At 31.8% G+C, this 27,135-nt stretch overlaps 3 protein-coding genes across 4 annotated transcripts in view; 2 read left to right on the plus strand and 1 right to left on the minus strand.

Moving 5' to 3' along the window:
- The window catches only part of LOC139527446 (integrator complex subunit 2-like), a 30,763-nt gene extending 22,330 nt beyond the window's left edge, over window positions 1–8,433 (minus strand). Inside the window, exons 1-9 of one of the 2 annotated variants that reach the window (XM_071322913.1) lie at window positions 8,026–8,433; window positions 6,917–7,055; window positions 5,958–6,060; window positions 4,712–4,825; window positions 4,004–4,134; window positions 3,421–3,609; window positions 2,806–2,969; window positions 2,122–2,247; window positions 1,185–1,256 (exon numbers count right to left, since the gene is read on the minus strand). In XM_071322913.1, the coding sequence (XP_071179014.1) occupies window positions 1,185–1,256; window positions 2,122–2,247; window positions 2,806–2,969; window positions 3,421–3,609; window positions 4,004–4,134; window positions 4,712–4,825; window positions 5,958–6,060; window positions 6,917–7,055; window positions 8,026–8,312 (1,325 nt within the window). In that variant the 5' untranslated portion in view covers window positions 8,313–8,433. The remainder of the gene's footprint in view (window positions 1–1,184; window positions 1,257–2,121; window positions 2,248–2,805; window positions 2,970–3,420; window positions 3,610–4,003; window positions 4,135–4,711; window positions 4,826–5,957; window positions 6,061–6,916; window positions 7,056–8,025) is intronic. The other variant, XM_071322914.1, reaches the window with a different exon arrangement.
- Window positions 8,404–11,407, plus strand: LOC139527447 (mediator of RNA polymerase II transcription subunit 31-B-like). Its single transcript, XM_071322915.1, has 4 exons — window positions 8,404–8,507; window positions 9,406–9,480; window positions 10,186–10,282; window positions 10,946–11,407. The coding sequence occupies exons 1-4, from the start codon at window positions 8,474–8,476 to the stop codon at window positions 11,139–11,141; spliced, it is 402 nt and encodes a 133-aa protein (XP_071179016.1). The 5' UTR covers window positions 8,404–8,473; the 3' UTR covers window positions 11,142–11,407.
- Window positions 11,408–17,639: 6,232 nt separating this feature from the next.
- Window positions 17,640–26,805, plus strand: LOC139527421 (uncharacterized). The gene is made up of 5 exons (XM_071322876.1): window positions 17,640–18,090; window positions 19,136–19,331; window positions 21,112–21,254; window positions 22,318–22,359; window positions 24,762–26,805. Exons 1-5 carry the CDS (start codon window positions 18,048–18,050, stop codon window positions 25,055–25,057), a joined length of 720 nt encoding a protein of 239 aa, XP_071178977.1. The 5' UTR covers window positions 17,640–18,047; the 3' UTR covers window positions 25,058–26,805.
- The last annotated feature ends 330 nt before the right edge of the window (window positions 26,806–27,135 follow it).

Here is a 27,135-nt window from a genome sequence, read left to right on the forward strand (position 1 = left end):
GATGCTCTTCAGAGATCGATTTTATTTCAATTCCGTGCAAGTGTTAACGGGGTCTAATTAACACCATTTCTGTTTTGATCACTCATCCTTAGTCATCTATGAATATCGAAATATTCCGTAATGTTGCTAGAAACTCAGTCTAAGTATACTCATACAGCTGTCATACCGTGAGTATGAATAAAACCTAGTCCGACCTCTTTTTCTCAAATCTCCTTTTAATTATTTTTTTCCCATATGCATTCTTCTGTAATTCTTCATTCCGACATCTTTTTAACACAAACACGATTATGTTTTTTTAAACAAAAAATGCGCACCTTATACATAAATATCAAACAATCGGGACAAACTCGGAATGGTCATATAAAAAAAACCTACAATGTTAGAAGATTATATGTTAACTTCTCTAGATGTACTTTGTTTTACATGTATGCGTCATTAGGTTACTGTTTTAATTTGTTGGTGTTTATTTGAAATCTAATTATCATATTCATGTAAAAATGTAAGTGCAGTACACATTCAAAATACGTCAGTGCAATTTGCCATATCCATACCTATTGCTAAAGATACAGTGAATTTTGAGGACATGATCAGAAAGATTGATGATTTTCGTACTTTCTTAATGATTTGTAAAATATCGATGTATCTAACAACCTACAAAAGTCTATACATGTAGAAAATTAAGGAAAAAAGTATTATATTATAATTTGATTGGCTCATCTTGTTGTCGAGTATCCAGATTCTATTTCGTTTCTTTACGGTCATTTTTGTGTATTTTTGTTGTTAGATTGCTGTATAGTTGACTCTCTTTTCATTCTTATATTTTATCCAATTCTGGAACATGTCTATTATTTAAAAACAATTTTCATTTTTTTTCTCGGCAAATTAACCTATCAAAACGATTGTCACTCTCTCCATCGGCTCAAAGAGGAATAACTCAATAAACGTTTCCAGTTCGCGGAAACCACGACGTCATAAACCACTGACGGCATAGTACTGTTGCGCTTGTATATGCGCATAAACAATAGAGGGATTTGTCTTTAATTGACCAGAATGGGGAACTCATAACCTCCAGTACTCAAGGCGAGCATGTTTATACTAATCTAATGAGGCAGTGTGTATTAATATAAATATGAAGTGACATTTTGTCTATGTTTACACAATGTTTGACTTATAGGTGAACTCACTGTTCGAATTCCTCCTGTCTGTCCATCAGCCATCTTATCCATTCTATAACATGCTTCTCTTGTTCACCATTCCTATTAAAGTAGACGTAACATAATATAATTCCAGAAAATCAATCTTGCGTAATAAAGTTTTTTTTTTGTTTTTTTGCTTTTTAACATTTCTAGTAATGTATTTCTAGCAATAAAGAGAAAAATAGGGAATAGTGATGGGGGCCATGATCCGCCCTCACCGATTTTAAATTGTGGATCATGAATTTTCAGGGTTTATAACATTTAGAAGATTGAGCAGATGCAGATCAAGGATTTTGAAAAAGGGGGACAGCTGGTTCTTAAACTAGACAAAATTTGAGTGGAACCAGTAAAAATTCTGGATCAATAATAAATGAAGCTCCACAAAGGGGACTCAGTCACAAAATATGAAGACAATATCTTTATATAACTAGTATTTATGCTTTACAGCCGATTTCATTGAGTATGTTGCGTGTGAAGCAAAAGGTAATATCTTTGGTTAGCTTGTTTGTTAGCTGAACTGTGAAGTCATTGTTAGGTCAGGTGGACTACCTTTCTTTAAGAGTAGACTAGTCCAACAAAACATGCAATCTATCTGTCTGTTGGACTAGGCTACTTCAGTAGTTTACCTGACCTAACAAAGACTTCACAGTTCAGCTAACAAGCAAGCTAACCAAAGATATTACCTTTGGCTTCAAACTCAATGAAATCTGCTGTAAGTGAAAGACGAATAAACAGAAAATTAAAACCTGCATTATCAATATTACAAGCATTTATCCTTTACTAAAGGAAAACAGAAGTTTAAAAATGTACATCATGAAGTTATCTTTCATTATTTTAAAAGTAATAAATTCAAGATTTTAAAATGCAGAAATCTTTAGATTAAAAAAAATCTATTTTGAACTTGGATTTTCAACTTGGAACTTACGTTAGTAGATAAGGACACAACATAATCATTGACAATCCAAGGGAGACAAATCTTGATCCAGCTTTATTCTGCAGTGGATGTGATGTTACAAGTCGCAACAGTAATCTCATTTCTTCATCAGAAAATCTGGAATAAATAGAGAATAAAATATAGCTAGTTGAACAACATTTCATCAGAAAATTTAGATTAAAGAGAGAATAAAATATAGCTAGTTGGAATAACTTTATATCAAATCTGGTATAAAATAAGAATAAAATACATACAGCTAATTGAAATATTTCATCTGAAAAGCAAACCAAATTAATATTGATAAATACTTTAGCAGATTGTGTCAAGCATGCTTATGCTGTATGGGCTTTGCTCATTGTTGACGGTCTTAGGTGACCTACAGCTGTTAATTTCTGTATCATTTCGTCTCTTATGAAGAGCTGTTTTATTGGCAATCAAACCACATCTTATTTATATTATTTCTCCCATGGTCATGATGGTGGCCGATTCAGGGGTTCTACAGGGTGTCACTTCCCTTTGAACAAATTGTATCCATTCTTAGCTAAATCAAAGTTTTCAATGTGCATCTTTTAGTATTCTAAGTAAGAAGAATAATTTATTTTACTATCAAGATCCTTGTATGAATTGGTTTTAACTTTTAACTTTTTTTTTTTTTACCATGATTACTTTACATACTTAAGTCCACCCATGCCTTTCAGTACACAGTATAGTCTGATAAAGGAGCTGGCTTGTAGTATATCACTGATAGGCTCTCGTCCTGCTGGTAGTATGGAGACCAAATGTTCTAACAGGTGATGTCTTAGTGCCTGCAGAGTAGAAGCTTGGGGATCTTGTCTCTTCTGAGGAAAAAAAAACAAATAAATAATCAGTAGTTTCTTCTTTCTTCCATTTACTTTTGTGACTAACTTCATTTGAGAATTAGTGAACCAGGAATTTAATTTTTCATCAATTTACAATTTCATATAAGTTTGTATGTACAATTAATAAATACCATAACATCAACTATCACAAACTACAACTTTTTTATTCAATGCATTACAAGCACCCAAATACTCAAGGATTTATATTAGGGCTTTATTTCCACAATTCTTAGTTAAAAAGCACTGTGTTTACCCTCTTTAAATAAATAAATTATTATTATACATAAGCTTGGTTATCATACATGTCTAAAGGTTTAAACATCCTGATTCCCTGTTTCAAACACTTAAAATGTTAAACAGAAAAGCCATGAACTTAATCTATAAAAAAAATTGTAACAACATTGAAATACATCTTATACTTTATACTTACTTTTTGACCTAGTTTTACATATTGTGAAAACCAGCTTCGAACATTCAAATTGTTGCTTAGCAACAACCCACACACAAAAGCAATAACATCAGCTGTTTTATCTTTGATATCCATGGCAACACCGTGATAATCTTTACTTGTCAACAATGTTAAGGCCACAGCTAAACCAGGCATTGTGCAATGTTCAACCTGAATTAAAAAAATATCACTGAGCTTCAGTAAGAGGTTATCTCAAAATGTGAACTGAGATTTAGTAGGAGGTTATCTCAAAATGTAAAGAAAGCTTTAGTAAGAGGTTATCTCAAAATGTATTCAGAGCTTTAGTAGAAGGTTATCTCAAAATATGAACAGAGCTTAATTAAGGGGTTATCTCAAAATATATCTAGATAATCTCTATCCAACATGTCCTTTTTGTCAACAGTAAAAAAAAAATCTATTTTTTATGATTTTGCTTGACACAATTTTCATGCTTCATGGTCAACTGTTTAAATCATCAATATGTAAGCAATTTTTACAGTAGACCTTATACAAGATACAATCAAACACTCAATATATCCTTAGTATAGACAGACAGATAACCTACACAAAGAGCCCTTATGTTTAACATTTCTCCAGGATTCATGGTACACAGATTCAACAAGACTTCCATTCTCCTTCTTCCACTCATTGATTCTTCGTCTTGTGTTTCTCCATTGGCCACCAGACTGGTACATACTACAAGAAAGGAATGGTAGAAATTGCTAATCGCACAAATGTCAATTAATGTTAAAAGATGTTTTAATTTTATTTGTTAACCACATTTTTGTATTTCTAAGTGTTATAATATACACTTAATTCTAAACATCATTTAATATTGATTGTCGTTTGAAACTCAGTGCTGTTCATATAGTGAATCTAAAAATATTTTCTTAGCTAAGAATTTTTTTTATCTAAAATTAGTTCTATGCTTTCAAAATCAATCTTTAAATAAATGAATAATTACAACAGTAAATGCATAAGACTTCTCCAACTCAAATTAAATCAAATGACTTGCGTCGGAAAGAATTTGATCTTATGCAAATGAATATCAATTCATCTGTTTACATATTTCAGGTTGAAAAAGTTTCTATGCAAATTATTATATCTGTAAAGGTTTAAAAATTGATTTGATATAAGAACCCCACAAAACAAACATTAATTCTATCTTTTATTTCATATTTCAATTTTCCAAAATCAATAAAAGTTTCATACAGGTACATGTTTACATGCAATTGCATAAGGTAGATTTCTGCCTGAGCAGCTTCAAATGTACCTTCTTTAAAGCTGTCTGGAGAGTTAGCCACCAGACGACACAACAACCAGCCTCCATTTGGTAAGTGTAACAATGTCTCAGCTACGTCTTTTATTTGAAGTAATGTAGGAAGCTCTACAAATATACAAAAAATTATTCTCTATTATCATTCTTATTTTGGTATTTGCAGTTCTTCAACAAGCAATGTACCTGCATTTGCTAAAAACAAGATATAAATCTATACTTCACTTGGAGTTGGATATTTTTGTGATTTTACTTTTTGTTACTTTTTTTTTTACATTTCATCTCATTATTTCTAATATGTAACACTTCTGTACTCGTACTCTGAAAAACAATTTATTACTGCTTACAACTATTCTATGTTTCATTTAATGTCATTTTGTCCCAGGTAAGGGTTGACTTATTGACATCTTCTTTATTACTAACTGTAAAGTCTGTGTTATACAGGGACCTATGTTTTAATATTGTATTTTTATTGTGTGAGGGTGTGTCAAAGATCAAACTAATTTGTTCAGTAAAATTGAGAATGGAAATGGTGAATGTGCCGAAGAGACAACAACCCGACCAGAGGGGAAACAACAGCTGAAGGTCACCAACAGGTCTTCAATGCAACCAGAAATTCTCGCACCCGGAGGCTTCCTTCAGCTGGCCCCTAAACAAATATATACTGGTTCAGTTCAGTGTATGCTTACTTGTTTTTGTTTAAATGTCTTTTTGATCAATTAAAGTCATTTCAATTGAATATTTTATAGCGTCCTTTTATGTTGTAATGTTACAAAATTGTCTCAGACAAGGGTGAAGGTTGGCACCAGTTTAAACATTTAAACATATTGCATTTTCAAGCACCTGTTTTTAGTCAGGAGTCTGTTGTTCAGTGGTTGTTGTGTGCCGTTGTGTTTCAAAGGTGTTTCTCCTTTCTCTTTTTAATATAAATCATAGTTGGTTTTCCTGTTTAAATTGTTTTACACTGGTCATTTTGGGGCCCTTAAATCTAAAATTTGCTGTTCAGAGTGAGCTAAGGTTCTGTATTTAAGGCTGTACTAAGACCTTAAATTGTACTTTTTAAACATTATGTCTTGGAAGGAGAGTTGTCTCATTTGCACTCATACCACATCTTCTTATCTCTATTACATAGATATAAAAAGAATTGGTATGAGTGCCAATAAGACAACTCTCCTTCCAAGTCACAATTTATAAAAGTAAGCCATAAGGTCAAAGTATGGTTTACAACGTTAATGTATATTACCTGCTTGTGCTATACACAATACATCAGATACTTCTTCAAGGTAAACAATGCTCTCCAGTAATTCTGATGACTTGAAATAAAATTCTGCCTTGTTTTCTTTCATCTGAAGCAATATAATATTGACATTGTAATAAAAGTATAATTTTTTTCATTATAAACGCTGGTTGCCAAACACAATAACATAGATCATGTAGATCTACTCTCATCATCATTTTTGAAGCAGAAACTAAACAAATCTGGTTTATATAGAAACTGCATTGTATTTCTTTATAAAACATAATTTAATTTTGGATGTAACGTGTCTTCTGATTGGCTGACGTTATTTTGTTATCAGCCCATAGACATAATTTAGTCATGTGATTGTGACGTCATCAACGTTTTTTCATGGTTTTCTACAGTTTAAAATGGAATTTAGAATTAAATTATAAGAAATGACTGTAATATTTTTTCTGTCTATTCGAAATAACCTAAAAAATGTGGTGCACACTGTTAAATAACCTGCTACGCGCGTTATTCAGTGTGTACCACATTTTTTATGTTATTTCTTCATAGACAGAAAAAATATTACAGTCATTCCTTAAATGTTAAAAATTGACAGTCTTCAACCCTCACTCAACAGTATATACTGGTATACTGCATATTCTTTATTATTCATTAAATACCATTTTTTGTGGATTTCGTGGGTACAGTTGAACTATGAAATTAAATTTTGTAAGAATGATAAATGTTCTTTATGCTTGTATGCAGACTTCGACAATACCATGAATTTTTAAAAACATCCACAAGTTTTCGTTAATGCATGAAAATTGATACCTCCCTCTGATTCTCATACATAATGTTGTTACTTAATTAAAACTTTTGATGTCTTTAATGAAGTTGAATATTCACAATAGAATAACATTGAAAATTCAATGTTGATTGTTTAACATGCTCAATTTACAAATGATAAGATAATTAACCTGTGATGCTACAAAGAGAAGTTCACTTAATAGCAGACGAATTCTACGAGCATGGTCACTTCTTTCAAACTCCATAGCAAGCCCACACTGTAACTGAGATATCAGGACACTGTCAGTCTGTGATGTACCAATCTTTGTCCTGCAAGGAATAAGGTAAAAAATTTAAGATTATTATCAAGGAAAAAAACAAATATGTCATCACTTCTGAAGGTATGGAGAGTTAATCTGGAAAACAATTTGCTCATCAATACTTACATGTACAATAACTCTTTTATCATGTTTATTGTGGGGACAAAAACTCCAATTGCAGCAGGAAAATCAATAATAAAAAAACATCAATGTACCTATGAACTCAAAATCATGAACTTTTTATTTTCCCGCATTTGTGCAGAAATGTCTTTCTTTCTTCTGGTCTCAATATTGTCATGAGACTGAATAAAATATACATGTATGTTAATTCATTTATTGTTATTGAGGAACATGAGGAAGGAGCAGAATAACAATTTTGTTTTTATTAATTCTTTGTATACAATGAAAATGAAGTCATAACTTAAATGATGCACAACTAAAATCCCTAACAGGGTTCTCGCTAAGGATTTTTGAAGGCGAGTCCAGGGACTCGTCATTTTTGGCCATGGTGAGTCCAACAGCAAGAAGAATATATTTTATTGCAATATAATGTAATATTTTATCCTCCATGGCCTAACAGAGCAATGAAATGACATTAAATTCAGATTACTTTTAAAACTTTTGCTATAAAATGATGATCATGATGATATTTGTGTTTTACTGTGTTCAATTTATACAAAATATTTCAATATTGATGCATCTTTGGACTCACTAGTTTTGAGAATGGTGAGTCCAAACAGATTTTGATGAGTCTAGGACTCATGGACTCGCTTTAGCGAGAACCCTGCCTAACAACAGGACCAACATAGGAAACTGTAAGATATTTTCGTTTCTTTTTGAACAGATTTTTAAATATGTTTGAAATAAAAAAAAATGATTAACTTTATCCTCTTTCACGGGTAATGCCTGCCTCATATTATTGCAACGTGATTGTAGCCAGTGCCTTACTCAGTAACTCACTACTGTTTTTAGGGGTGTACCTGAGCTGTTGTTCTTTTTTAACGTCTTGTTCTAAAGCATGGAAATCAATAGATAGCAATGCCACAATGCCATTCACAACTTCTATCCCAGATAAGATTTTTAAGACTTCTTTTTTAGCTTTTGTCCAGTTGGAGCTCTCATCAAGTGGTTTACACAAAGCCATTCTAACAAGACATGGAAGAACTGGACGCAAATCAAATTCCTTCGAATCACTCAGTGAAGAGATGTCAACATCTCGTACTGCTCTGAAGATTTCGGGTTTAACACTACACTTTAGATTCTGCATTGTTATTGCTAAACCTAAAAAAATGTAAAGGATTTACAAAAATTTTAAAAGTCAAAATTTTTTCATGGGGGCAGCCATTTTGCTTTCTCAACGTCAGTCTGACGCTTTGTTGTAATTGCGTTTCTTACAAGCGCGAAGAAGACATAGATCATATTTTTGTTATGGCTGCAGCTGCAAGACAGAATTCCTCCCATGGTAAAATAAGTGCTAATGTTGCTCTAGATAACAACAGACCCCAAAATAAATAGTTCCCCTCTAACCTTATAGTTCTGTCATGCATATTGTTGTTCATAAATACTTATCAATGCCAGAACAATATGAAAAGCAGTTTGAAGTGGATACAAAGCTTTTCACAACTCAAACAGCAAAAATACATTAATTCATTCAATAAATATATTTTATGACCCTGCCATAAGGTGGCTAAGGCTGTATAGTTCTACCCTTATCTGCCATTTGGTCATTCTACTACAAACAGTTATACACATACATGGGTCCAGCCTTTCTCCTAAACACCAAATAATTGGTCAGATCATATGTTATTGTATTCATATATGAGGGTGGTAATGGGGATACCTTCATGACGAATAACGATAAAATTCTAGCCAAATTTAAACGTAAAAGGTAATTTTAGATGCATGACGATATTAAAATGTATACTTTCTTTTAGGGGATAAAAAAATCGACTGATTTTGACGAATCACGTTAAATTTTTCTCAAAAATGACGGTAAGGATAATCATTTGACACCATTGACGAATCACGGTTCACCATAAGGATATTTTGACGATTCACTGTAAAATTTTAACCAATTTGACGCTAACGGTAGCTGGAATTGAACATTTGACGCCTGATGGTAAAGGCCATTACTACCCTTATATGTAGTTTTTCTTACAAGGAGAGACAAGATGGAATAGAACGTAAATTATAGCAAGATCAGCTGAGCAAGATGTTTCCAGAAAGAAATTTTTTTATAAATGGGGTCATGAGGATTGACATGATTGAATTTACAAAGAATGGAAATCATCTTTTGGGGAAAACACTGAATATCATTAAGAATGCTGTATCTTTTAAATAAAAAATAATTTCTTTTTCAGAAGCAGATGAAAGAGTGAGATTTCAGACAGAGTTAGAATTTGTACAATGTTTGGCTAATCCGAATTACCTTAATTGTGAGTATACAATGACAGTAAAAAACCAATTCTAATTGAGAATGTGTCTTTGGGACAGATGATGCCCCATACTTGCATATAACATTGTAAAGTGACATACATCCACAACTGTTAAAGTGACAACACCTATATTCTTAAGTTAGAGAACGGAAACAAACTTAGGTATGTATCGATGAGCAAGGGCAACACTGAATGTCAAATGTAAAACCTTTTTAGGTTGGATGACATCTACTGTTAATATTAATTTGTAACTGTTAATATTCTATGTTAGATGCTCAGTCATTTGCAACAAAACTGCCCAGATGACAATAATTAGATATCTCAAAAGTTTATTTTTAACATGAAGATATATTTTTTTATATTACATGAAGGAATACACACTGACGATTTGCCACTGATTTAAATACATGTAATACAAGCTTGGCTACAATTTGAAAAAAGTTTGTTTGCATAGCAAAAGAACTTTTGTCCTGCAATGTACGTGCCACCAAAACTGGCAAAGACCCCTTAAAGAGTCATGAGAGTTGTTACAAGAATTCTTTAATTTTCAGTTATTATTTTCTCTCCCAATATGAGCCATGTAATTTTTTTATCATTGATTTATTAAGATTGCAATTGCATATTTTATCCTTGTTATGTGTTGTGTGAACAGTTTTAAGTTAACAGAGCTGTAAAAATATACTGTTCAATTTTATTTTTTTATAGTTTTAGCACAGAGAGGATTCTTCAAAGATCAGACATTTATCAACTACCTTAAATACCTGCAATACTGGAAAGAACCTAAATATGCTAAATACCTCAAGTAAGTTTGTACAAAAATGTACAATAGTGAATTTTTGTAGGAATCTTGTTATACTGTAGATTCATTTATTTTTGTGTATTCCAATTTTTGTGGATTTTTATGTGTTCCAATTTTTGTGGATTTTTTTATGTGTTCCAATTTTTGTGGATTAAGAAAATCTTGCATTTTCGTGGCTATTTGATATCGTGATTTTGCCAATACAATGTACATCCTTATACATGTTATAGAAAATCTGTAATTCTTTGAACATTTATACTTGTGGTTTATCTGTACCCACGAAATCTTCAAAAATTAGTACCCCACAAAAAAACAATATATCCACAGTAGTAGATATTTTACGAAAAAAAAAATAATTATAAATTCAACAGAAAAAAATTGTTCTCATTATGACCTGACATTTACTTGCTCAATGCAGGATATGAATGAGATTTTCATTTCCAGAAGTTGACAGATATGCCTTGTACAGTACACACAAGGAGTTGCAAATTCTTTATGACGTTATGTTAAATGTTCATGTTACAAGTTGACAAATAAACACTGTATGAGTTATGATACACCAAGCAATATCTGCTTTAAAGATTAAGACTTTCCCATTGTATAACTAGTTTGTAATTATCTCTTGCAATATTTAATTTGTTTTCATTATTTTTATTTCATTTTCAGATATCCCCAATGTTTACATTTATTGGAGCTGCTACAATATGAACACTTTAGAAAAGAATTAGTGAATTCACAATGTGCTAAGTTTATAGACGATCAGCAACTCTTACATTGGCAGCATTATCAGAGGAAACGCATGAAGTTATTGATCGATGAAGCGGAACGACACAAACAAGATCAAAAAGATAAAACTAGCTGACACAGCAATAATAAATGTGTTGATTTAAAATTAATCGGTCAGAGATATTCTCTGAATTGTAATGGCAGCTATGTGGATGGTCAAAATTATTGTCATCTCTTAAACATCCAAAACGAACATTTTTATGTGTAAAATTTTTCCGAGGTTGATACTTGTCATAGACGTAACATGTACATGATGTATTTAGCAGGAAATTTTTTCATCTCTGTTCATAGTTTTTAGGCAGTTTTATAAACTGTATAAAATAAAGAGATGTTGTATAGAGATATTGTATTTTCATTGAACAGAAGTTTCTTTTTGATATCTGTTCCAAACATTTCCCAAATAGGGCCTAAATTTATATATTGTTTGTTTCCCCAATCCCAATCCTCCGCAGCCAGATATGGGTAGGTACATGTAGGTAGCGAAATAATTTTAATTTTCCAAACAGTTTGAACATTATCGGACGATCAGGTAAGCCTGAAAATCAGAAATGAATAAAATAATATTGGACTTAGATTTGACAATACAATTTTATATGTAGCACCACATTTTCAGGGTCAGTCGGGATTGGGGAAACAAACAATATTTTATTTTTAGAAGAAATATTAAATCTAATGTGAACAGATGATATAGCTTTATTTATCATGTTTATAACCAAGTTTCCATACAAATATTTGGCAGGCACAATATTTACTCATTGTTGAAGGTAGTACAGTGACCTATAGTTGTTAATGTCTGTGTCATTTTGGTCTCTTGTGGACAGTTGTCTCATTGGCAATCATACCACATCTTCTTTTTTATAGAACAAATATATGTTAACAGTATGACTGCCAATAAGTCACCTATCAAGAAGTGTAAAAAAGATGTTGGAAACTAGCTGTGTTGGTCACTGTTCCACCTTCAACAATAAGCAAAACTCATACTGCATATCATGCTTTTTCAGGCCTAGATTTACTAGTTTGTATTGTGGCTATACACTGATTTCTGAAGCTCTCGTCCAGGTGTTGGATTTTCTTGATGTGTTGAAGACCCATTGGTGGCCCTAGTCTGTTTTCTGCTTATGGGTAGGGTTCTTGTTTTTTTGACACATTCCCCATTTCCATTCTCTATTATATTTATTATTATGGTTTACATTTGTCCATTTATTTGTCATCTCTCCCATGAAATTTCTCTTTTTCCTCTGAAATTACAAATAAACTCATCATAGATACCAGCATTAAAATTTTACACTTACGCCAGACGCACATTCCATCTACAAAAGACTCGTCAGCTTTCTGAATTTTCATGCATAAATCATCTTAAAAAGAAGATGTGGTATGATTATCAATGAGACAACTCTTCACAAGAGACCAAATGACACAACTAGTCAGAGAGGCTTGAATAAAAAGAGTTACCAAGACCAAAGGAAGTTGAAGAGCAGTGATTTCAAAATGTTCTGCCAATTTAATACATACCAGAGCCTAATCATCTGTATATAAGATTTGTTCCTGTTCTTTATACTCAGTAATGCAAACTATATACATAATGGTTTACTTTTACAAATTATGACTTGGATGAAGAGTTATCTCATTTGGCACACATCTTCTAATATCTATATATAAACATTTGAGTGATAATATTGTTAAAATAACTGAATTACAAATTACAAGTTTTTTTGGTTTTGCACTGAATTGGGATGGAAGAAAGATAAAAGAAGATGCGGTAAGATTGCCAATGAGACATTTCTCCACATGAGACGAAAATGACACAGAAATTAACCACTATAGGTCACTGTACGGCCTTCAAAAATGAGCAAAGCCCATACTGCATAGTCAGCTATAAAAGGCCCCGAAATGGCAATGTAAAACAATCCTAACAAGAAAAGTAACGTATTTATGTACAACAAAATGTGTTTACAATTTTTAAAGTTCAAGTAGAATTAAAAAAGTCACGTCTATTTTTCTCACAATTGAAATAAGGAACTTCCTGTGGATCTGTATAAATAAGTAAAGTGCTAAGAGGCCCCTCATGGGGGTGTCCTAGTAATCACATAATTACAAATGTTTTGCCAATATCACATAATCATTATGGTTTTTTTTTAAACAAGATAATTAAAATTACAGTTACATTTTATAAACTAATAAAATGATCATGAAATATTTGGTCTGAAAATCAAATAATTACTAAAAATAAGGCCAAGTAATCACATAGTCGAAACCCCATGAGGAGCCTCATAAATGTATGGTCTTCCTGTATTATTGTATTGATATTTGAAGTTAATAAAAAAAGGAGGAAGGAAATTACTGTTAAGTATTTAATTGAAATAATAATAAAAAAATCATGAGAACAAAGTATACTCTGAGGACAGTTCATATGTAAAGGGTTTGGTGGAAACTAGATGACCTTGAATTGAAAGAAAGGTCATAGGTTTTATCCCTGGTTTAGTTAAACCAAAAACTTTAAAATTGACATTTGCTGCTTCTTTTGAAAACATGCATTTATGACAGTAAAGCCATGTAGAATATGGTGATGTGGTATGAATTACAAAGAGACAGATTAATAGATTCCAAATCAATTGATTTAAGCAGGTATAGTTCTCTGTACATCCTTTAACAATGAGCAAAACTCATAACGTATAGTCTGCTATAAAAGACCTGAAACAAAAATATGTGAAACAATTCAAATGAAAACAACCAGAAGTATGATTTATGATAAAGCTATAAACAAACAAAAATAAGACAGTCCTCAACCAACTATAAACCTCTCACTTGTATGACAATTGCATAAAGTTACATTATATTGACAATGATGTGTGAACAAAACAAACAGGCATAATAGGTTAAAAGAGACACAACCGTCATTATCACTATAAAACACAAATATGCCAACAAAGGAAAACACAAAATCATACAGAAAAAGCACATAAGCAAAAAAGAAAGACAAGAATATAAAAAAATTACCATAGTACAATAACTGTATTATAACACAATGACAGAATGTACACAATCTTACATTCTAGCTATTCATATATCTGAATGACTATAGTCGTTGAATTTCAAGTGCTGAGGAATTAGATATTCCGATAACTCATCACCACTTGTCAGTTAGAAATGATTTCGGAAATAATTGTTTTAAATGACAATTTTTCTAGACGATTTAGTTTCGGATATTTTCTAGAGTAGTTCATGGTGGACGAACACACTGAAACTCATTTTAGAGAATTTCGGAAGTGATTATAATGATTTGATAAAATTAAGTTTAATTAAAAGCTGATTCGGCTGTTAATAAATTTTTTGCTGATGGTGCATAAACGATGTTTCTGTTGAAAATTCATTTCAACAGAAACCAAAGCACATACAAAAAAATATTTAAGTATAGTGTTGAATTCAGAACAGTTAAACTTAGTTCTAAATCAAGATGAATATCCAGAGACTAAAGCGCCAAAAAAATAAGAATAGAGAAAAATAGTCTACAAACTGTTTCGGTTCTTGTGCATCAATGGTTTTCAAATATGCGGTTTTAAGTGTTGTAGATAAAAGTATACCCAGAAAAGCGCTTCGGACGCTTCAAATTTTAAACCTGTTGTTCTAATTGTGTTATTTTTTCTTAGGTATTTCCAACCATCTAACAATAAAATGTTTCGGATCTCAAACAGTAGATAGTAGAGACATTTAAATCTAAGTTGCAATTCCGAATTTCTAGATATGACCAGCTGCTCAAAATAATATTCTTAACATATCGTTGAATATAATACTGAAAATCATAGATCGAGTCTATTTAATCTTGTTTTGCTTTCTTTTATTTGTCAAGTTTTTCATTTTTCAAATGCCTTGTAAGATCGGAAAAACTAATCTTGCCAGACACGGAATATACTGCAACTTAATATGCAGGAAAACCCGCAGTTTTAATTTTAGTCACAGTGACTGTCAGCTTTACAAATGATAGATAATTGATTCATGATTCAGATGCTATATTCAGATACAGGATATTTTATTTTTATAACAATTCTAGCATTCAGATGAAAAAGAATTTTCTTAAAATTGACGAGTACAAGAAAGAGCACTTCGCTTCATTTACCAGGATCACAATAGCACATATGAAGACTTACTTTTAAAATAAAAAATGCCATCACTTAAAGTAAGACGCCTAAGAACCATGGCAATAGAGGTCTTTAGAACAGTCAATCATGAAAACCCAGTGTACCTCCATGATCTTATAAATATTAAAAAAACAAAATATTCTTTCAGATACCAAAATTTAGCTGAAATACCTGACGTAAGAACAACAAGGTATGGCTTGAAATCTTTCAGATATTCTGCTGCCAAACTATGGAATGAGTTGCCAAACCACTTTAGAACTGAAACATCTTTTACCCAATTCAAGAGTCTAATAAACTCATGGAATGGCAACTCATGCCATTGCAATGCATGTGCTTAGTTTTATTTATTTTATGTTACAGCTTGAAATATAATAGTGCTGCTTTTTGTGAATGTTTGCTTAGCTTTTTATAATTTGTGAATGCTGTGCTTTATTTTTTATGTTTGCTTTTAGTGCTTATTCTTATGCATGTATAGAATATAGTATTTAAATAGTGTAGCCTAAATGTGCATGAAATGTATGTTCTATGTCTTTTATGTTTTAATATTTGTATTGTGTATGTTTGTTATGTAAATGTATGCATTTGTCGGTTATAAAAGCTCAGAGAGCTTATGTTTATTTGTTATGTAACATGCCGACTATAAATAAAGCTTTGAATTGAATTGAATTGAATTGAGGACCCGGATTTGGATGGTTATCCTTGTCATGTATACATACATTAGAAGTGAAAGGTTGGTAATATCATTCATAGAAATAAGATGCCAATGAGACAACTCTCAATCGAATACACAATTTGTAAAAGTAAACTGTTGTATATCAAAGTATGGTCTTCATCACGGAGCTTTGGCTCACACCGAACATCAAGCTATACAGTAAGTACCCCCGAAATGACTAGTGTAAAACAATTTAAAGAGGGAATCAACGGTCTATTCCATATATGAAACGACAAACGAGAAACAAATATGAACCACATTAACAAACGACAACCACTGAAAAACAGGCTACTGATGTAAGACTTGTGCATACAAATGCAGCGGGTTTAACATATCATTCATACAGTCAGGATATGAAAATGAAATATGTTGTATGCATTTCAAAAAACATTTGATAAACTTGATCATACTAAGTCTTATACATTATATATATATAAGAGTAAGTAGGGTGTTGACCTTTGTCAAATAAATCACAAGATATCATTTGTTTGTTTGTGCTCTCTTTCAAAACATTACTTTTGTGACTTAACATATATCAGAATAAACACGCTTTCTATAACTTCTAAAGTTCTATAGAGATAACTTCACCCTTCTAATTGTTATCATTCAATCTCCATGTTCATATGCATTGGTTATTTGGCGGAGTTCGTGTTGTTTCATGAATGTTTTAAACCCAGTATACATGTAGATACCTTATGTTACGAAGTTGACTTCTGTCCTTCGCCTCAGGTTCCTTTTTCAGAAACAACTTAATATTTTTGTCACGTGAATTGCCCACTTGTGAATTATGAGATAACTCTGTTTAGTATATTTGGTAACCTTTCAAAATGTGTGTCCGTCAGGCAGTGCTCACCCGACCTCATTTTCAATGGTATTTTTTGTGAGGCACATTTCTCAAAATATTAAGCAAAAGATCACTATAATTTGTGTAAGCAATGATTGTATGGCGTAAATATCTCGTATCTGACCATCTGACCACTGGTTTATTTCATGGCTCATTGATCAATGTTGTTTTGATGATTTATCCTGTTTCTAAGAGATGTTAAAATCATTTGGTGTACAGAAGAATTATAAGTTTTAAATATCAGTCTGGCAGGGTTTCTTTGATTTTGTCTCAATCCCAGGAATCGTTGATAGTGGAAAGGTTGTATATATGAAACGGTATTAAACCTTTGTCTTAAACACTTTCAAAATCAATTCAGACATGAACAGTTAAGTGTTTTGAGAAAATTCAATGCTTTTTTGCTGCTTTTTTGTGTGACCATGCCTTAATATCTTTAAACCCGTCTTTAGAAACGTATTGATTGCCAATTATCAAGGGTGTCAATTTCTCAACTTGTTTGACATTAATATGGCATTTCGGTTAACATCTGATATATTTTCTTCTCTTTTGAACTGACACAGAAGCCGGGGTAAGGGATGCAATCCCCCCTACACACACACACTTGTCACATTCATAAGTAAGCCCCCACCCGACTCACCCCAAGTTTTAGTCAACTTATGACTAGGGTTATCACATAAAGGCAACAGTTGTATACCGCTCTTCAATAGTCATAAATCGATAAAGAGAAACAAAGCTGGGTTACAAACAAGCGAGGAAACACATCAACTAAACGAACAAAGCAAATGAACAACAGAAACACGGAAATGCAACAAATAAAGGCAACACTAGCATGACTAGTATACCGCTGTTCAAAAGTCATCAATCGATTTAGACAACAAATCCGGGTCACAAACTAAAACCGAGGAAAACACATCAACTACAAGAGGTAAAAAAGGGAACATCAGTGTTCTTAATAATTAGCTTATTTGCGAAATGGCCTTGTACGTTTGAACATTGTCTTCCTCTTCAGATTTTTAGCACTGATAAAAGATCCAGAAACACCTTAATCTACTAGATATTAAAATCGCAGCCTACATTCTTTATAAACAAATCCGCTCAGTAATATAATATGTAACAAATATGAATTTTACCACGAAAATATTTGTCACAGGATATATCCCTTCCATCTGACGGAAATAACTCAGCTAAGTTTTAAGTGTACTTTTAAGTAGTATGCTTGAAATTTCATGATACAATGTGAGAAGGAGATGATATGAATGTTTACTGTGATTTTTACATTTGGATTTAAAAATGATTCTTATATTTCTCGTTGTTTTTCTTCACGATGTCTTAGGTAATATTTATCTATTATTTTTGTTTGGAATTAACATAGTCGCCAGTGAATTCTTTATAGATTACCGGTAAACTTGCCATATGTAAAGTGTTTTTATAATACAAAAAACAAAAACAAAATAATAATAATAATAATAATAATAATAATTCTCAAATAAACAGTTAAAGATGTTAAATGCAGTCAATCTTATTCGTGAAGTAGATGAATTTAGGAGGCAGGTTACAAATGCCTTGTATAGCACCGAAAAGGAATATAATAAAGACAACAGTAGTATACCGGTGTTCAAAAGTCATAAATCGATTGAGAGAATGCAAATCTGCGGATTACAAACTAAAACCGAGGAAACATTGACAAACGATAACACATAATAGATTATAATTCAATCGAAATAATAAAAGAAACATAAAAATATGAATACATTAATGCTGGATGTAAAAATTGAAAGTTAAAACTCCGAAATGGCGAATATGTGTATTGTGTGATGAGACTGTCATCAAAGTGAGAGGGTTAGCGCTATAAAACCAGGTTTAATACACCATTTTCTACATTTGAAAATACCTGTACCAAGTCAGGAATATGACAGTTCTTGTCCATTCGTTTTTGATGCGTTTTGTTAATTGATTTTGCCTTGTGATTATGAACTTTCCGAATTGATTTTCATCTAAGTTCAGTATTTTTGTGATTTTACTTTTTTTGGTAATCGACTTTTTTCGGAGCTACATGACTAAAACTGAGCTACTGAGTAAAGACTTAGTTAAAATTAACTATATTAAAAGTGTCCTTTTCCAAGGAAAGAATAATAAACTCACATCCTTCAATGTTTATGCCGCGCGTGCGTGTGCGTATTGTCAGAGAACATTTTCTTTTTTCATTTTAAGAGAAAACATCTAACTTATATTATAGTTCAATTGAGTAACATCTTTTCGAAGAAATATTTCGTTATCGACATTTCATGTGTCGCTTACTGTAAGTCTAGCTCTTGGTAAAATCTTAAAAAACCATAAAACATTAACATGATTAATGATCTTATTCTTGTGTTCAATAGCTGCAGAAGAAATTCTCCGTGATCGCAGTGATATTAAAGTAAAAACACCAAACTACCCCGATAAATACCCACACAATTCCACCAAGATATGGAGATTTAAACATAATTATGGAGTGTGGAGTGTTAGCATCGATCGATTCTTCCTGGAAAATTCTCTGGATTGTAGGAAAGATTTTCTGGAAATAATGGAAAACAAGTAAGTTCATAAATATAGGATATATGGCATAAAATTTGAAAAAAATACTTTAACATAGACATGATAGACGAATTGTAAACAAACGATGTCTTATGATGTTCATTATCATGTCAACTGCCATGTTCTTGCTTATCGCTGAACTTCGAAGTCAGGAGACTGTAAATCAGTGGTCGTCCTTTACTCATGTCTGTCATCTTTGTTTTTTTGAAAATTGTATTGTTTAGAATAAGTCCGTTAGTATTCTCAATTGAATTGTTTCATGTCAGAGCCTTTTTATAGCAGACTATACGGTATGGGGTTTTCTCCTTGTTGAATGCCGTACGGTTAGTCGTTATTGCTTATATCCTTCATATGAACTTTGTTGGCTAATTGTCTTACTTTGTGTTATTGTGCTATGGTTGTTTTTATTCTTGTCTTTCATTTTTGCTTATGTGCTTTGTTTATATATAAAAAAGATAATATGATATGATTGCAAATGAGACAACTGTCCACAAGTAACCAAAATAACACAGAAATTAAAAAACCTATTTTTAGGTCACTGTACGGCCTTCAACAATGAGAATTCCAATACCGCATAGTCAGCAATAAAAGGACCCGAAATGACAAAGTAAAACAATTAAAACGAAAAAACTAACGGCCTTATTTATGTATATGTCTTTTTGTGCATTGTTGTTCTCCTATTTTTGAAATTTTTACCTTTTATGTCTGTTTGTATTGTCTAAAATCGTAGTCAATATAATGGAATTTTATGCAACTGTCGTACAAGTGAGAGGTTTGTGTTTCTATTGTGTTGTAATTCTCTTGTTTTTTTCTCTCTATCGATTTATGAATTTCTAACAGCGGTATACTGCTGTTGCCTTTATTTAGCTAGCTATAAACCCAGTTTTAATCCACAATTTCTATATAAGAAAATGGCTGAATCAAGTTAGGAATATGACATTTGTTATCCAATGTTGTGTTTGAGCTTTTGATTTTGTCCTTTGATTAAGGACTTTTCGTTTTGAATTTTCCTCAGAGTCCAGTATTTTTGTGATTTTACTTTTAACTGTCTATCAAACAACATCTTCTTATTTTATTTTTAGACCACATACCTCAAAGCAATTGCAAGACCATCACCCATTCCTACCCCAACCTTTCACCTATGGTCGACTTTAAGCGATTCTGGCTTCTTTTGGTTGATACAATATAACTTATAGGTATAGACTATTAAATTTTGAGTCAGATTATGTAAGTTGAAATAATTTTTTTTACATAGTATTAAAATATATGATACCCGGTATGTTGTTTTCATTGGTGCTGCAAGTGGGTGTCCTTCGTTTCTGAATTCTTTAGTTTATTTTAATTATCTCTTTTCTTTATATTTTTGCCGATTTTATTCTATTCTTTATTCTGTAGATTATTCGCTATTCTGTAAATTCCATCCAGACTCTCATACATTTCTAAAAACTTAGTTGTTATATGAGATAGAATTAGTTGGCTTCTACCTTTTTATGATTTTAAATCTTTTTAATGGGTTGAATAAAAAGTAGTAAAAGGAATTTTCGTCAGGATGCAACCACTTCTTATTTCTATATTAATTTTGATCTAGTTTATGTTAATTTTGATCTAGTTTATATTAATTTTGATCTAGTTTATGTTAATTTTGATCTAGTTTATGTTAATTTGTATCTAGTTTATGTTAATTTTGATCTAGTTTATGTTAATTTGTATCTAGTTTATGTTAATTTTGATCTAGGTTATGCACGCAACATCTTTATTAGTCGATTAATATCTTTTATAGGACCTCTGTAAAGTTTTGTGGAACAAAGTCTAGTGGAAGTCTGTACACCTCAAGAGGACCAGAAATTCTGCTTAAGTTTTCTTCTGATGGTTCTATGCAACAGATGGGGTTTCATCTTGAAGTTCTTCATTTCGTCACAGAAGGTTAGTTCTGACAAATTTTCATTTGTGTTTGTAGTTATTTTAGGTACCAGGCTTATAATTTAATACGTCAGACGCGAGTTTCGTCTACATAAGACTGATCAGTGACGCGCAGATTAAAATAGTTAGAAAGCCAAACAAGTATAAAAAATTCAAAAAATTGTGCCAAATACGGCTATGTTAATAATATTAACGGTACCAATTTTCTTGCACCAGATCCGCATTTCGACAAGACATGTCTTTTCAGTGATGCTCGTGGCCAAAATATTTGAAATCCAAATCTTATATAAAAGATGAAGAGCTATAATTCAAAAGGTCTATGTCTTGGATAAGAAAATAAGAAAATCCTTAGTATCTCGAGGATAATTCATACTTTTGTAAACAGTTAATATATTATTGATATTAATAATTAAATTGATTTTTTTTTATTTGTGAATGATTTTGTTAGTTAAGTAAAAGCTCATCTAGCTACATTGTATTTGCTTCGTACTTTTTTTACGACAAAGATTTTTAGAAAAAAAATTGTATATATGATTCATTGGTATGTAGATATAGGAAGATGTGGTATGAGTGCCAATGAGACAACTCTCCATTCAAGTCACAATTTATAAAAGTATACCATTATAAGTCAAGGTACGGTCTTCAACACGGAGCCTAGGCTTACACCGAACATCAAGCTATAAAGGGCCTCAAAAATTACTAGTGTAAAACCATTCAAACGGGAAAACCAACAGTCTAATCTAAATAAAAAACGAGAAACGAGAAACATTTATGAACCACATTAACAAACGACAACCACTGAACATCAGATTCCTGACTTAGGACAGATGCAAATGTTTACCGAAAGTGTACCATTAATAAAACGGTATATTTTGGCTATAGTTTTGCATGTATTTAAAATACCCCTTTAACATGACAATGCAATGATGACAAAAAAGAAAAAAAGACCAAAACTCTGTAAGTTCTTGTTTAAAAGAAACCAGACAGCACCCCGATAGCATTTTTTATTTCTTTCAACTTCCAATCTTATCTATATGTATAGATTTTTATTTTTATTTTATTGAAGGTGATATAGAAAAGACAATTAATGAAAGAGAGAGAAAGAGAGGTAAGATGTCATAACTTCTCGATAAACAAAGATACATCTCAGATCAGAAGGTATGATGGATAACTGTTACCGTTCTTTAATTCTGCGTTCATAATAGTAATCAAAGGTATAAGGATTATAATTTAGTAAACCAGACTCGCGTTTCGTCTACACAAGACTCATCAGTGACGCTCAGATCTTTAATTCTGCGTTCATAAACTTCTCGATAAAACAGGTACATCTGAGATCAGAAGGTATGATTGCTAACTGTTACCGTTCTTTAATTATCCTTCATAATAGTAATCAAAGGTACAAAGGTATCATGATTATAATTTAGTCAGCCAGACTCGCGTTTCGTTTACACATTCAAGACTCATCAGTGACGCTCAGATCAAAATATTTATAAAGCCAAACAAGTATAAAGTTGAAGAGTATTGAGGATCCGAAATTCCAAGAAGTTGTTCCAAAAACGGCTAAGCTAATCTATGACTTGGATAAGAAAATCCTTAGTTAAACATAAAATTCTTGATAAAACAGATACATCTCAGATCAGAAGGTAAGATTTATTACATAATGATCTTTAATTCTACGTTCATAAACTAAAGAATTATTTAGAAGTTTAGGTTGTTACCTCATTAGACAAAGATAATCTTGAGAAATTAACAAGCATTTTTGTTATTAACATTGAGTGTTCACAGCGTAATTATATTGTTAAAAAATCTTTCAATGAACGTTATTTATCTGAAACAATATTTGAAAGCATATTATGTATAAGAAACGAAACAGTTGAAAATCTACATGGCCAAAAAGGACATCAAATATTAGTCAAATTCATCTAAGGGAGTTGACTCTTAGTTTCTTGATAATTTTAAGTTTATAAACGGACAATTAAAGAAGAAATGTTTGATGGCAGTTGCCATCAAATAATCCTTTTCTATAGCTAAAATTATGTACATTGGCGTTTGTATTTGCAGCAGTGCAGTGTGTCTGATGTTAATTTGTTTTCTTCTGATATCTTATAGTTTAAGTGTTTCCATAAGTTTAATCCGCCATTATCTACATAAGAACATTGTCTGTACCAAGACAGGAATATAACAGTTGTTGTCCATTCGTTAGATTTATTTGAGCTTATGATTTTACCATTTGATTAGGCAATTTCCGTTTTGAATTTTCCACGGCGTTAAGTATTTTTGTGATTTTACGTTTTTCCTTATCCTCAGTTGTGGTTTGTGAACTAGATTTGTTTAAGCTAAATCTATTTACGACGATTGGACAGCGGTATACTACTGTTGTCTTTAATGACTATTGGACAGCGGTATACTACTGTTGTCTTTAATGACTATTGGACAGCAGTATACTACTGTTGTCTTTAATGACTATTGGACAGCGTTATACTTCTGTTGTCTTTAATGACTATTGGACAGCGGTATACTACTGTTGTCTTTAATGACTATTGAACAGCGTTATACTACTGTTGTATTTAATGCCTATTTGACAGCGTTATACTACTTTTGTCTTTAATGAATTTTGGACAGCGGAATACTACTGTTGTCTTTAGTGACTATTGGACAGAGGTATACTACTGTTGTCTTTAAGACTATTGGACAGCGTTATACTACTGTTGTCTTTAATGACTATTGGACAACGGTATACTACTATTGTCTTTAATGACTATTAGATAGCGGTATACTACTGTTGTCTTTTATGGCTATTGGACAGTGTTATACTACTGTTGTCTTTAATGACTATTGAACAGCGTTATACTACTGTTGCCTTTAATGACTATTTGACAGCGGTATAATATTGTTGCATTTATTGACAACTAGATAACTAATTGGATGACATGCAACACATATTTCAATATGATGTTCGTAAATTTTGTTTATTCACTATTTTCATCGTAGACGTCATTGAAAAAATGCATCATATATTCCCAAGTGTTATTTGTAATAAATTAAAAAAACTAAGAAGATAAATGCGATGTTCTTGAATGAAAAGATTGAGGTATTTTCCATTCCTTGATATCAAATAGTTATCAAAGGTACCAGGATTATAATAAAAAAAATGTTTTATATTTGATAAATGATTAAATATGAGAAAACTCAACTATGTAATGTTGGGATATAATCACAAACCAATTACTGAGGTATCAAATAACAGATCGAATAGGCACAGGTGTTATTCATTCATTTGATTTATTTGAGCTTTTGATTTTGCCATTTGGCAAGGGTTTTCCGTTTATAGAGTATTCCTCGAAATGTTGGTATTTTTGTAGCTCTTCTTTTTGGATGTCAATTTTTTTTGTAAGAAAAATGTCACAAAAGGATCACCAATTGATCATAATTACCTCCTGAGTTCCAACATTGCATATTTTCAGACTAATTGTGTTATGGGTTATACATGTTCTGCTTAATTTATTCCAGCTGCCAGAGCTAATGTGACGAAATTCGTGGAAGGGAAGCTAACAGATTCCGTGTTGTTCCTAACACTGGTCAGTCTGCTAGGCCTTGCGCTGGTCAGCCTTATTCTGTTAATCGTCTACTACATTGTTAATATCAACAGAAAGAACCGTCGACAGAACAGCAACTACAACAGGAACGTTGTATTCCAGACACCAATCATAGCGACAAAAAGCAGACGATACAGCAAGTCAAACTCTCGCGAGGATTCAAAAGCGGAAGCAAACAGAGACAATAGAACTCCAACGAGATATGTGTAAGGAGCAAAAACAACCACCCACGTGTATGCTTTGATTTAACTTAGAGCACCGAAAGTAGAATGCCATTAGACGTTTTATTTCATGATGGCGAAAATTACTAACAACAGTCAGTGCTTTATTTCTTTGAACATTTGGACCAAATAGATGGATAAATAGCTGGATGTATGTTTCTTAAAACATGTGATGACATTGTTTGCATTATTTGTTCCTTGGAATCTATGGTGCCATTTAATGGATATTTGTTTCTTTTTGTTATGTTTCTTTAATATAAACGCACGATATAACTTGATATCAAAAGAACATTATTCTATATGATTGATTAATTGATAGGTGTTTAACATAACTTTCAGCACAATTGGCTTTATTGGAAAACGACCGACCACGGCTTAAAAACCAGCAAGTCTATTCAATAGAGGACGGAAGAGAACGCACCAGGTCCTGAGAAGCGGGATTCATTTTTTTCTATTGAAAATATATATAACGAGAAAATGCGATACTACCTTTGTAACCATACATAATTACATGCGTTGCTTGTTTTTTTTTTTTGTAGTTAAGAATACATAAACTTATAACATTGGTTGCAATAAAATGTTGTGATTTCCGAGTCGAATAAAAACCAAACTTCACGTGTGAAATGAATCATTTTCCTCCTTTGTTGTCACACAGTATTAAATAATGCTAGAACAAGACCATGCAGAAAGATAATCAATAAAGAAAGACCAAACTACACATTAATTAACGCGTGTTCGTTATAGCCTTTATAGTTAAGTTGACAAAACCTTTCGAAACTTTTGGTCCTCAATACTCTTCAACAGTGTTCTTGATTTGATTTTTTATACGAGTCACTTGTGAAACTTTCTTATGTGTTTTGCGTAGACGAAAACAGTAAAAAAGAAATACCGAACTCCGAGGAATATTAAAAACGAAAAATAAATAATCAAATAGCAATTCAAAAGCTCCAGCACATCAAACAAATTGAAAAACAACTCACATTTTACATTAACTTGAGTCCAATGTACACAATTTTAATACAGGTATCTGTAATATAGTTAATTACCGTCGTACAGCGTTAATATGTTTGTATGGTGTGTCTCAATTTTACTAGCCAATGAAAACATCAATTAACTGTTTACTTCTTGTCCATACATCTTGTTTCGCCTACAAGTAATGGCATGCGATGTAAATCTTTTTTGTCAACATTTTCTATGTTAAGAATCGTTAGATAATAATAATCGCAATCAGCTATCCTCTGATCTTGACAATTTCTTAGTAAATACGTTTTTAATATTGTTATATTTGTAAGTGTGCACTCTCTCATTTTGTGTAATATACATTTGCTCTGGATTATTCAATGAACTCTGTCTTTACGAGTCGGCTCGGTGTAGTTTTTTAGTCTTTAGGGATGTTTCCCTTGTAACATACGGATATCTCATTTACCCTCGTTCAGATTCAAACATGAAGGACAGGAAAAACTCTTTTTATCGTTTACAGTATCTTATTTATCATATATCATTATCATTATAAGTTTGGTAAAAAATGTCGCAAAATTTCGATTTCGTCTATAACATTTGAATGTAAAAATGGTGATATAAGTTATATGTTTTTTGAAAGAACATTTCAATATTGTAAACAGGAGTAATGCGCACAGTTCTGAAGTAAATTCTATAACAATTTTTCTCTGTGTAATATATTTTGTAGTTTATTTTATAAACGAATGTATGAATTATGATTCAATAAATGTATATATAGTTATTATGTTGTTGCTATAAATACGCCACTATAAATTATACACATTAAAGAATATGGGCATAAGAAAAAATAGTCAATTTCATCTCAAATACAGGACTCGCCTGAGCTGTGCTAAAAATTCAACAGAAGTTTGGTAGTATAGAAAACTAGTCCTTCTGATCTGAGCAACTGGGCAAATATGCATTCCTATCGTCATTTCATATACTAATGGTAGTTTCAAAGACTAACACAAGTCCTTGCACTTTTATATAATACCAACATTGTCAAGTAAATATTTTGCTCTTAGACAAAGGTACTGCTAAATGAAGGAACTTTTTTGTTAAAATTAT

The sequence above is a fragment of the Mytilus edulis genome, chromosome 6, assembly GCF_963676685.1.
Source record: "Mytilus edulis chromosome 6, xbMytEdul2.2, whole genome shotgun sequence".
In the NCBI taxonomy this organism is placed as follows: Eukaryota; Metazoa; Mollusca; class Bivalvia; order Mytilida; family Mytilidae; genus Mytilus; species Mytilus edulis.

What these genes read in the sequence shown, in the direction of transcription:
- LOC139527447 (XM_071322915.1), top strand. Translation starts at nt 8,474, where the DNA reads ATGGCTGCAGCTGCAAGACAGAATTCCTCCCATG. An exon ending in TAATCCGAATTACCTTAATT is followed by an intron (nt 9,481 to 10,185) that starts GTGAGTATACAA and finishes ATTTTTTTATAG; the next exon opens with TTTTAGCACAGAGAGGATTC. An exon ending in AAATATGCTAAATACCTCAA is followed by an intron (nt 10,283 to 10,945) that starts GTAAGTTTGTAC and finishes TTTCATTTTCAG; the next exon opens with ATATCCCCAATGTTTACATT.
- LOC139527421 (XM_071322876.1), top strand. Translation starts at nt 18,048, where the DNA reads ATGATTCTTATATTTCTCGTTGTTTTTCTTCACGATGTCTTAG. An exon ending in TTTTCTTCACGATGTCTTAG is followed by an intron (nt 18,091 to 19,135) that starts GTAATATTTATC and finishes TGTGTTCAATAG; the next exon opens with CTGCAGAAGAAATTCTCCGT. An exon ending in TGAAAGAGAGAGAAAGAGAG is followed by an intron (nt 22,360 to 24,761) that starts GTAAGATGTCAT and finishes AATTTATTCCAG; the next exon opens with CTGCCAGAGCTAATGTGACG.